The sequence below is a fragment of the Arabidopsis lyrata genome (genome assembly GCF_000004255.2).
Source record: "Arabidopsis lyrata subsp. lyrata unplaced genomic scaffold ARALYscaffold_3, whole genome shotgun sequence".
Lineage (NCBI taxonomy): Eukaryota > Viridiplantae > Streptophyta > Magnoliopsida > Brassicales > Brassicaceae > Arabidopsis > Arabidopsis lyrata.
In genome coordinates, this window is record NW_003302553.1 from 19,601,975 (window position 1) to 19,615,507 (window position 13,533).

General features: G+C 32.2%; 1 protein-coding gene across 1 annotated transcript; it reads right to left on the bottom strand.

The window, feature by feature from the left end:
• Positions 1-2,548: 2,548 nt before the first annotated feature.
• LOC9322014 (probable indole-3-acetic acid-amido synthetase GH3.1) lies at positions 2,549-5,489 on the bottom strand. Its single transcript, XM_002885902.2, has 3 exons — positions 4,612-5,489; positions 4,368-4,469; positions 2,549-4,218 (listed from the first exon to the last, which is right to left on the bottom strand). The coding sequence occupies exons 1-3, from the start codon at positions 4,929-4,931 to the stop codon at positions 2,868-2,870; spliced, it is 1,773 nt and encodes a 590-aa protein (XP_002885948.1). The 5' UTR covers positions 4,932-5,489; the 3' UTR covers positions 2,549-2,867.
• Between the last annotated feature and the right edge of the window lie 8,044 nt (positions 5,490-13,533).

The window sequence follows — 13,533 nt, forward strand, 5'->3', positions numbered from 1 at the left end:
ACTCACTACATACCATATCATTTACCTTTTCTTCTTTCTTCTTCTTCTTCTTCTTTTGTACATCTCCTTCATAAGATTAACCACCCTCACGTTTTTCCACCAAATCACTTACATTTCTTTCTTTCTTCTTCTTCTTCTTCTTCTTCTTTTCTGCATCTCCTTCACCAGATTTAACACCCTCACTGTTGATCACATCCTTGACATTGTGGACTTTCTGCCTCTTTGCGGGAGATTCAGAGTCACCCGCTGCATTAGAATTTACATTTTTCTTATTCTTCTCAGTCTTCTTCACATCCCAATAACCTTTAACAAACTTATCCTCATGTATGTCTCGGATCAAATTATCAAGTGATGGGTCCTCTTCTTCATCTGGCCACGTATGAAATAGCTCTTTGACATCATCCTTCATAACCAATTTACTCACACGCAGCTATAACATAGGAGATTATAAAACCCATTAGTAAGTTTAAACTGAATCATCAATAATTATAACTCAACCATCACTAACCATCACTAATATAACTCAGCCATCCATAAATCATAACTCAGTCATCAAAAACGATAACTCAGCCACCACAAATTTAACTCAGCCATTACTAAACATAACTCAGTCAGTAACTATCATAACTCAGTCATCAAAAACGATAACTCAGCAATCACAAAATATAACTCAGCTATTACTAAAACATAACTCAGTCAGTAACAATCATAACTCAGTCAGTAACTTTCATAACACAGCCAAAACCTTACCTCACCATGCGCTTTGATATCTTCAGCAATGGTCAATTCCATTGTTTTACGTGTACGGTTTCCACCCCAACGAAGCAACAGTATCTCATCCTTGTTGACTACTCTCCCATATCGCTCTCCAAAGCATTTGACTGAATCATACGCCAAAGCCTGTAACACGTAAACCATACCACTGACGGTGTACGTCTTTCCAACAGGCCTCAACATCTTTATAGAATTAACCAGGGCTTCAAATGCTGACCGACCCCATGGATAAGTGTTCATGGCTTCCTCATCAAAAACTCTTTTCGCACTTTCAAATGGTATTCTAGAGTTATGATGCAAGCCATACAGTCCAATGGCTTGAAGAGTCAACAGCCCCAACCACTTACGCTTTTCAGGAGTCCATGTCCTGCACACTAGTAATCCTGCCCTCAGTTCATCTAACTTTGGACCTTTACCACCAGGCACATTCAATTCACTGAAGAACGCTTTGTAGTCAGCTTTAGGTTCAAACTTTTCTGTAGGGATTGAACCTGTGTTTAACCCCGTGATATGACCAAATTCGTTCAAGCCAAACCTGATAGGTTGACCACCAACTAGAAACCAAATCTCCTTCTTGTGTATTCTTAACTGTCTACACAGTAGAAAATGTACAGTCTTACCAGACCACACGAATTGGCTTTCAGCTAGCTTAGCAATTATTCCAATAGGTGACCCCTTCAGTTCATTCCACGCATCTTGTCCTATTGATTCTATAATCACAGGGACATCTCCCATCTTGATATTGTGATTTAACAATTTATTCTCCAAAATAGACTCCCCTTCTGCGTAAAGTCTTGGAGGGTAATCCCTTGGTTGTTCTTCAGAAATAACCTTAGCCATCTGATAAACCATAAATCAGCCGTAAGCATACAATAACTCAGTCACAACATAAAACAAACTCAGCCACAGTTGAGCAGACAAACCATAACTCAGTCGTAAGCATAGAGTAACTCAGCCACAACGTAAAACAAACTCAGCCACACCATAAAACAAACTCAGCCATAGATGCATTGATAAATCATAAATCAGTCTAAAGCAAACAATAACTCAGCCATGGAATCGAATAGATATAACAAATTAGCCACCATATGAAAATCAACGTTGGCGATAAATCAGCTGTAATAAGCGTCGATTAAAACCCTCAATTTCTTCGCGATAGTTTTCGGAAAACGGTTTCAATCACGGAAATCACTCGCTATTGAACTTAGATGCGGGAAAAATGTCGGAAAATCCAAAATAAAGATTCGACACATACCTTAAACAAGTTGAGTTGAGACGAAATGGTCCCGACTTGAGGTGAGGCGACGAAGTAAAAGGTCCCGACTTGAGTAGAGACGAAATGCGACGGAGAGAACGAGAGAGTTAAGAGTTTCGGCCGGAATTAGGGTTTTTTAGTGTTAGTCGGAATCGCGTTTCCGTCGGAGAAAGAAAAAGTTTTTTACAGTTTTTTTTTCGGAGATGAACAGTGACAGATAGGGAAATCGAAAGGGTTCTCTTAATGACGTTAATAACGTGGCTTTAATTTGTTTTTCTTTTAATGACGTGGATTAAAAAAATCTTTATAAAAAAAAACTAATCAAGGGTGTTAATTGTAATTACACAAAGACGCTAAACATATGAGTAATTTTTAAAAAATGTATGATATTCTAATAATATTCGAACTTTTGGTTAACATCTGAGTAAATATTTCTATAATTTATGCTTTTTCTAAAATTAAGTTCAACTAATGTTTTGCTATATGCCTCAGTCATGGAAATTAACAAGTACCATCGTATGTAAGGAACGCAAATCTTCCACAAATATATACTGATTGAATGACATTGATTTCCATCAAAATAGACATGACCCCTGGGAATATAAAAAACTTCTCTGGTCAGGATTTTTTGTCCCAACTAGAGAAAGAAAACAAATTACACACAGAGATTCCACAGTTTTAAAAAAAACGAGTAAAAAAAACAACACTAAGAAAAAAAAAAGACAAGAAAAACTAAATTACCAGCGAGTAATCTAATTATATTACAAGACCAAATCGCTGATTAATGTAAAGCCTTTGACTTCACGAGAACTCCAAGGAAAAAAACATGGGCCTGTCCTTATCTTCTCCTCCTCTCCGGCGTCCAATGCGGTAAGGATGGGCTAAAATGCGCCGACACAACCCTAGAATCTAGTAACTCCACAATAGGTGTGAAGTTCACGCACCTTGGTACCTTGTACTGGTTAATTGATGCCCCTCTTGATATTGCGTAATCCATCAGTTCCTCGAACGTTCCGTTTCTCACCACTCTAATCTCCAATGGTCCAACCGAGTTGTCCGCGACTCGGCTTTGTCGGTAAACCGAGTTTAATGACTCTTCCATCTCGAGGCAGCAACGAGTTATGGTCTCATGACTTGGCTGCCTCGCTCCATCCCTCACTAACAACTCCCAGTATAAGACGTAGTGGCCCGGGATCGTGCTTGTGTCTGCGTAGCTAGTGTACTCGGCTACACGGCTCCCACACTCTTCATGAAGAATCTTCGATGCATTCTCCACCGCCTTTTGAAGCTCTGACTCGTCGGTCTTGTCGGAGTCGATGCTGAGGAGGACGTTTTTCCTCCTCACGAAGTGAAACTGAGGTGCGGAGTTATGGAAGCCTGTGACTCGGAGGATGTCACCGACTCGGTATCGACAAAGACCGGCATAGGTGGTGACAACGAGTTCATACTCTTTACCAATCTTTACATCAACTAGTTCAACGGCCTTGGTGCCGCCGAGAGGGATGAACTCGAAGTAGGCCATGTTGGGCATGATGGTGTAAGAGACTTCTGAGGGTTTACTCATTGGGTTAAGGTTTAAACCAAAGTAACACTCCGAGGAGGCGTACATGGTGCAAGCCATCGGAAGACCGCCGCTATAGTATTCCAACGTTGGGATATACTGAGCCATGGCTCCAGTTACGATGACGTCAAGGTACTTAGTGTTGGGCCAAATTCGGGTGATGATTCGTTCCCAATTGTCGGACTTGCACTCCCGGCGGATGAACTCTGCCAGGACAGGGTCCGGTTTGAGAATACCGGACATACATTGTCTTATAGACGGGTCAGTTATCTCGGAGTCCAGACATCCTAACTCAATGTCGTTAGCGAAGCGAGACCAATGGAGCTGGAGGAAGCGAATGGCACGGAGAAGACCGGAGGCAAAGACAGCGCCCACGCGGAGGACAGAAAGGCGGTCAAGGAGGCCACAAAGCATCTGAGTGTACATACTTTGAAATGAGTCCGGACAGAGAATGGCTTCGTTGGGACTTGTGTAGACGTTGTAGGGATCGTATGGCCGAGACCGAAAATGTTCACTCTTGTAGTAACTGGTCAAAACCGGTCGAGCCGGTAGCCCACCCGGTGTCTTTGATTCTGACTTAACGAACAAGAAGTACATTCCTTTTCCTTTATCTAGACCCGGCACATACCTGTTCCAGAAAAGAGAGAAAATTGTCAACGCTTGAACAAATAATAAAGAATTTATTTAACAAACTCATTCGTCACTATATGTCTATATTGTTGTCTAGCTACGGTAACTTTTATATGGTAAATTTTTTTATTAATGTGGAGGACTTACAAATTCATTACGGGCATGAGGAGACTGTAAAGAAGCTGGCGACGATCGAGCTCTTCTCTAATGGTCGGCATAAGTTTCCTCTCTCCCGCTGAGGTTCCCGAGCTGGAGAAATTATAAACAAAATTAATTCCAATTCTAAATTTTTAAGAGTGTTATATTATTATAAAAAAAAAGTTTTACGAGTGTTATTGGTTTATGGATTTTAATTGATTTAGAAAGAGAGAGCAAAGTATGGTGAACGAACCTAGTGAGGAACTCCGAGATAGGATGGGAAGATAAGATCGGAGAGCGGTCTCCATCAGCGATGCGTTGGATCTCTGGCTGAAGATCTTCGTAGGTAATGACTGGAATCTTGGTTTTAAAGGTATCACGGTCGGTGGCGCCGCCGAGGTTGAAGCGGCGGAGGTACTCGGTGTTGGCGTTGCGAGCCAGAATCTCCGCTAGCAGGTTTTCTTGAACGGTGTCTGCGTTTCGGGTCATTTCCTCTATGAAACGGAGGGCTTTTGCATCCTTTTCACACGCCGGAGGTCCCAAGGGCGAAGAGAGGTTGGAGTCTACTGCCATTTTTTGTAGTCTATTTGTTTCTCTTTTGTTGTCTCTGTTTTCCTTTGGAGGGAAAAAAACCAAATCAGGACAGAGAAAGAAGGGAGTTTGTGTTTTGTACTTTGGTAATGGAATGGATGTGTTTTGTGATTAAAGAGCTTGTTGGGGTATTTATATAGAGGAAGATGAATAAGCTTTTAATGCTTCTTAAGTGCCACGTCACACGGCCAAACAAACATTAGCTTCTTGAGTTGTTTTGTTCCAATCTTCTATGTGACTATTAAATTCTTAAATGATACAAAATTTACATTACATGGAAGATTGGAACAAAACAATAATAGTCACAAATAAGTTACAAGGAAAAAAACTTGACACGAAGAAAATTTGGCTGAAGTAAATGACTTGTATTGGAAAAGAAGTTTAGCTTTGCTAGTGTCTTCACATTTAAATCGTGAAGGTAATAATTTAAGCAAAAAGTTTGAAAGTGTGGAACCTCCAAAAAGAGACCATGGACCTTAAAAAATAAATTCACTTTTTTTTTTAGGTTAAACCGTGGTAAAGAAATTGCAAAGAAGTTTATAATTATGAAAAGTTATCTTGGATATTGCGTAAGACATTGAACGTGAAACTCAAATATTACATGTAGTAACATAAATGAAATATATATAAACTACGAATTTAAGTCGGGTTTTTGACAGGAAGGAGACTGGAAAGACACTTGCTGGAGAATTTTGTTGTGGGGAAATACAAAACTAAACAAATAGTAATAAGAAAATTGAGGACACAAGAAATGAGGCAAGAAAGGAGGGGATGTTGAAAATGAAGGAGACAGGTAGGACCAAGAGAGAACGTCAACATGGCACGATAGGAGGAGGTCGCATGTGGGGGTTAGGTCATAGCCATGTAAAGCTTATACCATCTCACCATCTTTAGTCTACGCGTTTCCCATTTCTCTCGACTCATTATTTATATGTATAAAATTTAGTAGTGTTATTGTTTTCAAATAATAATACTATGAAACATAATATTATGTATATATGGAAGGTAATAAACTCGAGAGAATAGACTAGTTAATATATAGTTAATTCTCAAAAACCTAATTCTTCTCTTTTCCAGTAAAAATAAATACCCTAATTTCTCTTTCTCTATCTAGAAAAAAAAAGATACAAACGTAAGTATTATAATATTATTCGACAAGGCCCGCGTAAATATGCCGGTTAGAAAATAAATGTAATTTTTTATCGATAATATTTGAAATCTAAGTAATAACCTATATATTTTGTTGATCTTATATAATTCTTTTAAACCAGATTTGAACCTCACATATTCTATTTTCCAATATAATTTAACTATCTATACCATCATAATAAACCATATTTTAATATTACACACCTAATGGATTAGAGCTAAAAAATTATATCAAACACATTTTATACATAATATCAAATCTATATCTTAGTTAGAATAAAAAATAATTTAAAAATTACAGAACACAATTATTAAAAAAGTAAAATATAATTCACAAAGAAATTTGAATATCCAACATTGTCTTAATCAAGTAATCGAAAGTTAATTTCTATAGCCTCATTCTGCTCCAAATATTTTGTACTTTCACATATGAATACATGCATTAAAATCTATACAAAAAAAACTATACTAATATTTTCATTACATATTCAAAAATTCATTTTTATAAGCTCATTATTTTTTTTTTAGTTGTTTGTATGTTTTACTTCCAAATAGAAAATATATATTGCAACAACAAATACAATTTGTATCCAATTAAAATAATATTAAATAACTTTTGTCTCCAATTAAAATAATATTAAATAACTTGTGTTTATATTTTTGAACTTCCTTATTCATTATTGATTGGTTAATATCTATGCTAAATGTATTTTTTAATATATATCAAAATCTAATTGAGAACACACGTAAAATTAGCATATGCAAATATATATTTTGTTTTTATTGGTTTAGAAATATAAAAGTTAAACAAACTTTTAGATATAAACATGTAAATTATAAGTACTGGTTTTTAAATTAGTTTTCGCACTTTGGTAAAACTAAAAAGTTAGTTTTTGTGACATGTGTCAACATCTTATCGATATACTTGACATATTTCTTAATCATATTAATTACAAACTTTGAAACAAAGATTTAAATAGTAAGATATGTTTTTCAAAAAAAATTAGTTTCCTATTTTATTAAGGAAAAGAAGTTTAAAAAATTAAAAACAAATTTGCAAGTATCAACATCTAATCGAGATACTTGACATGTGTTGCGATATCATGTAAATATTGTAAAACCCGTAAATGAAATAAAAAATAAAAGCTTTGAAAAATGAAATAAAATTACCCATGAAATTATATCTATTACATATTTCAAAGAAAACTTTTGTGAATACAACTCTTGTTACGTACTTAATTACATGATATGTCATTAGAATTTTTTTGTGAATACTAACATTTACATTTATTTCTGATAAGATTTTAAAAATTAAAACTACAAACACAATTGAAATCACAATTTATAACATATCTTGAAAAAAATTTAACAATTTTGAAAAAAAAAAAAATTCTATTTTTTTAAAATATATAATATATGAAAGAAATGTTTCTTTACCTTTTTTTAAATCTTATTATATATTTTAGATTTGGAATTTTCCATATTTATGTTAATATAATGTCAAAAACTAATTGGTTGTAATTTTTTACATGTGTCAAAATCTTCTCTAGATATTTGACACGTGTCGCAATCATATGAGTTACTAACTTTGAAAACCATACTTTATATAATAAGATTGTCAATATCCCGAAAATATACGAATTATAACATATTTTTTGGTAGTTTGTCATATTACTAGATGCAGTTTTTGGTGATTAACCAAATGCATGAAGTAATAGGCCTTTTTCTATAAACTTTATTTGTTTTAGAAAATTATTTAATACTTTATTTATGGTTTTTATTATTATTTATATTTATTTATTATATATTCTATCATAATAATATAAATGTTTGCTGTTTTATACTTTTTATAATCATAGATTATATTTATTTTAGTCATTCTCGATTAACCACTGTCGAATCCACTGGTTAATCAGTCATAAAACTTCCGCAAACACACCAAGTTTTAATCTTCTAAGCACAATCCAAATGACTGATTCAGCGGCTTGTGATGGTGACCAGTTATCCAAAAAGACATGACTTTAAAGCTCATGAATGGGAGTATGCAAAAGATATACATAGTCAATCTTTTTTGGTAGTTACCATATATTTTTGTATAAACCAATTATGAACTCTTTTTTTTTTTTTTTTGAATGTAATTTTAAATTATATTCAGAGAAAAAATAACGTTTGTACAACTAGTGTAACGGTTTGTCGAAATAAAAAGCTAAGAATTTTCTGAATTTGAAAAACCAATTATGAACTCTTATGGACCACGTACCCATTTTACTCTTGTGGAAGAAGAGCCTCAAAAGTTAGAGTGTATCAGTGTATATAGAGAAGATTGAAAGCTTTCAAATTAAGTTGAAAACTGAAATCAAACGTTCTCAGGTAACATTTTATTAAGGTTTTGTAAACTAGATCGGATACCGACTCGGCATTGCTATTGCCTATTGGATAACAGGGACCCGTCTAACCGGTTGAACCAGGTTTTGAAATTCTTGTTATTTTCATTGTGCTTAGATGGTTTACCGATCGGACCGGTTTAACTGGTCGGACAGGGTGGTCCATGAAAGCACATAGAATTTATATTGTCGAATCGAGACTGCAGTTTAAACCATATTTGGGTAAAAATCCTTTCTTCTGTTTTTTTTTTTGTAAAAATCACTTCTTTATTATCCTTTCTTTATTTAAAGTTAAAAAAGGAAAGAAAGAGGATTTTAAATTAAATTAAAAGTTTGGAGAGGAACGAGAGAAACGCGGGGCCTGACAAAAGGGAAGTGTGTTGCCGTGTTGGTGGTCGAAAGCAATGGTCTAATGGGCACGTGAGACAAATGCCTAAATTCCATGCATGCATGCTTTCTTGCCTAGCCATTTCCACTATTCAAAATAGATTGATTCTCTCTATAGTTACTACGAATGCGTCTCGTTTTAAATGGTTAGGTTTGTACTGTTCAACGAAGGTGAGGCTTTCCAGCTGCCAAGAAGTTCTTCACAATACTACCAGCTGAGAAAAAAAAAAAAACAACAACAATAACAACACTAGCTACCAGCTTATTTTGCGTTTTAAAAATTAGATAAATTTGGCTTCTTCTTTTATACACTTTGGTGGCTTTTGATATTTAACAAGTTTGTAGTGTTTGTAAATTCATATATACCACAAAATTCTGAGAGCTGAGACCCAAGTTGAAGGCCTTTTATATATACATTAATTATTATTGGAATGAAATATTTTTTTTAAACATATAAATCTTTCTATTATATAAAATGAATAAAAATAAATATGGGAGCATTATACTTTTCTTGTTCTTGACCAGGTTTCTGAATTCTATATTTGGTTTCATGATGTCGTTTTGTAACATCAGTCTATTTTGAATGGACATCAAATACACTCTATCGTTACCTATCACTTCTGATAATGAATAGGCCGCTAAATTAATTGCGATCATTACACTAAACTAGTCAGACAAATCGGTCAGCTCAATCTGTCTTATAAAAGGCCACCCAATTATATTAATACTACGGTTACTCGCATAACCAGTTGGTTTAGACTGTGATGTATACCATGGGAGGCCTATCAGTCAACAAGCCATCCTCGAGAGGAACTGCCCCTAGAGCCCAATTTATATGAGAATTTTCTGAATAGAAAAGAGAGGTGGGCTGCTCCTTCTTCTTTGTTACTTCCGAAAAACTCGCTCGAGAAGACATTTGAGAGCCTCTTGATAGCACATATTTCTTGTCACAACTCAAATGAGCACCTAGAGAAGGAGTCTCCCACATCAGTGGTAAATGATGGTTTGTTGTCGCATTAGTCTATTGGGAGAAACACGAAACCAAACAAGCATATACGAATTGAGGCGACAAGAATATTTCTTAGTTTTACATTTTCAAATATAATACAAATCTAAATTTTGAAACAAGTGGATTAAATACATGCCCTTCGCTTCCAAGTTAGGACGCAACATATGAATGGAAATGAATTAAATTTTGCATCTAGATGAAACCTAATTACATAAAATCTAGGTATTTTGGTATCAAATCTGTATCTAAAGATGAGAGAATACCAAGAGACTGTTACAAAATTATTTTAAAAATTAAATAAATTTATGCCAAAACTCACACGTCATAATTTTCATAAATTTACAAAATCATATTTTTACATCCAATTAAACATCATGAGTTTATGCCAGAATTATTAAATCTCTTTTTAAGGAAAACATATGTTAACATTACAACAAAACGGATGTGTATCATCATTTTATTTTTAATTTAGCATCGTTTTTAAAAGTGATACTAGCATTATATGGTCATTTTAAAAAGCAATGTCAGATTTAGTGAAGCTAAATATATTTAGCACTAGAAAAAGACCCACGCGATGCGTGGGAATAGTTTGAATATATTTTATCGTAAAAAAACTAAATTAGTTTAACCTAAAAACCTATTAAAATCTGTATTAATTATAAAGAAAGTATTAACAAAAAAATCTTCCAGATTATTCATTAAAAGTATTAGCAAAACAATCTTCCAATTTATTTCTTCTCTACAACGACTTAAAAAGTTGTAATTTACATGTTTAACTGAATCATATGATTTGACAAAACATTATCAATATATTTGAAAGGCTTGTGAATTAACATTTCTAGGGATATTGGAAAAATAATGAGAGGGCTTTGTGTCAAAAAAAAAAAAAAAGAGGACGGTGGACAAGAAGTGAAAAAATTGGAGAGTTCAAATAATATTTTTTTATCTTAAAAGTCAAATGTTTGTTGATTATTACAATATTACCATCACAAATAGAATTTATACCAAAATTATAGAAAAAAAATAGTACTCTTAAATCCTAGTAACTAAATAAATTTAATAAAATAATTTATTATCACTTGATTTTCATATTTTTGCCAAATTTATAATAAATTGTAAATTAATGTAGTGAAATGTTTTGTAACTTATGTGTATCTATAGAGGGTAACAAAATTTTGAAATAAAGTACTACAAAATAATGTCGGACTACCGTTATAAAGCTAAGAAAATGTAAAGACAATACATTTATTGTAAACTTTAATAGAAATCTAATGCTGTAAGATATTATTAAAAATATTTAATCGATATTTTACGAAACTTTTCAAGTAGTATAAAATATTAAATAATAAAAATAGACGTTAAAAGAAATAAAAACATGGAATATTTATAACATGGATGTTATGTTAAATTATCATTTGCATCCATTTTGATAATTTGATTTATTAATTGTTTATGTAATAGTTAGTTCACATAGCTATTAGTATTTTAAATTAGAAAGGAAACAAAAAGCATCGGTAGTCATAATTATAAAAGGTAGTATTCATAAGTGTTGTAAAATCGAATTTATAAGAGCTTATTCAATATTATCTTTTTCCCTTATGTTACCTGTTTACTTTAAAATAATGGAAATTTAGGCATATTAATTTTAAAATATATAAAATGTAGAAATAGTTATTTAAAATGTAGGCGACTTAAACATCATTAGAGCATTTCCAACTCCACTCTATTTTTTTCTTTAAACTCTATTATAAAGTACAATTCTCTCCAATCCTACTATATATCTCACTCTAAAATAGAGTAAAAGAGAAGATTATTCTATATATAGAGGAACTCTATTTTTTTTTACAATACTTCTATTTTAGAGTAGGGTATAGAGTGATACATTGGAGAGAAATCATGCTCTACTTTAGAGTAAAATATAGAGATTTACATTAGAGATGGTCTTAGGAGGTAATTTATACAACTAATGCTCCATTAATAAAAAAATCATTTATTAATAACACGATGTAAGGATGTTCATTATTTATTTGAAAGTGAAAAGAAAAAAAAAATAAGAAAAATAATATTAGAATATCTTATATATGTTAATTCTCGATTTTAAAACGACAGTAAAAAGGAAAAAAAAAAAATATATATATATATATATATATATGTCAGAGTAATTATTGAAAATTGCTAAGTTGAAGATTGTTAAAAAAAAAATTTCAATTTATACCGCATTAATAGGAAAATTAATTTTTCATAATAATTTATTTTAAAGGAAGAAGATAAAATATGGCTCATGTTGGCAAAAAAAAGAGCAACTTTTATATATGTGTAGAATAACTTTTAAAACTGTTTTTATATGAGATTTGAAATTGTATTTAGTGATTTTGAAAACTTGTCACCTATTTAGAATTGTTAGATAAACAAAATTCATCACCATATAGAAATATTTTTAACAATTTAGTCTACATACACAAAACATATATATATTAGGAAATATTTTCTTTATTTTCTGATCAAAAATAATAGAATTCAAATATACAGAGCATATCTTACCATTATAAACGTAATAACATATGACATTCTGGACTGAAATATACTTAGAAAAATGACATAAAAACAAAAGAAAATAACATATGAAGGAAAAAGGAATAGAAACCAATAAAATTAAATTCAAAGCATCAAATTAAAAGAAGAGATAACACCTAAAAAAACAAATCTACTCTCAAAACCTCATGTATTTTGGTTTTTGTTGGATGTTGGGTCTCTCATGTTGAAATTTGAGATTGGTTTGAGATTTGAAATTTGATCTTTATTTTTTACTATAAATTATTTGGAAAAGATAAAATGTTGGAAAATATCTCTTTATTCAACAATATCCTTAAATTATTTTATCAGCAAATAATTTTGATTTTATTTTATAATCTGATTTGAGGACTATTGTGGTTATTGTTCTCAAAAATCAAATAAACAGATTTATTGCACTCAAATTAAAAAATAAACTGAAAATGACATGTGTCAAAAGAGTAGAACGCCAAATGTCACATTCTTAGAGCTTGTTTTGAAGAAACCTTGTCATATACTTTAAATTATTTTATCATCAAATAATTTTGATTTTATTTTATAATTTGATTTGAGGACTATTGTGGTTATTGTTCTCAAAAATCAAACAAAAAGATTTATTGCACTCAAATTAAAAAATAAACTGAAAATGACATGTGTCAAAAGAGTAGAACGCCAAATGTCACATTTTTAGAGCTTGTTTTGAAGAAACCTTGTCATATTATATAAGATTGCTTTATTAAATGACGTGATAACTAAATTTTAGCATCATTTATAATTGGTTAGTGTCATAATTTGATTTTGACGTCAAAATCATATATTGGTTCAAAGGAGCAATCACTACAGGAAATGTGGGTATTGATAGCACTAAAAGATAACGGTTTTTATGTCTCTGCTATATTTGACTTGATCGTGATTTAAAGATAGCGTTTTTTGAATTGTAAACGCTATAGATGATTTAAGCGGGACATGCTGAAATTGACGCGGCCAATTTTCGGGTTACTAAAGTTTAATTCCCGCTATTGAATCTGTTAAGAGGGAAAAATGTGAAATTTTGGCTAAGGCAAAATAAATTAAAACAAGAAACATCACTTTTTCAATTTTTTCT

What these genes read in the sequence shown, in the direction of transcription:
- LOC9322014 (XM_002885902.2), bottom strand. Translation starts at nt 4,931, where the DNA reads ATGGCAGTAGACTCCAACCTCTCTTCGCCCTTGGGACCTCCGGCGTGT. An exon ending in ATCTCGGAGTTCCTCACTAG is followed by an intron (nt 4,470 to 4,611) that starts GTTCGTTCACCA and finishes TAATTTCTCCAG; the next exon opens with CTCGGGAACCTCAGCGGGAG. An exon ending in CTCATGCCCGTAATGAATTT is followed by an intron (nt 4,219 to 4,367) that starts GTAAGTCCTCCA and finishes TTTCTGGAACAG; the next exon opens with GTATGTGCCGGGTCTAGATA.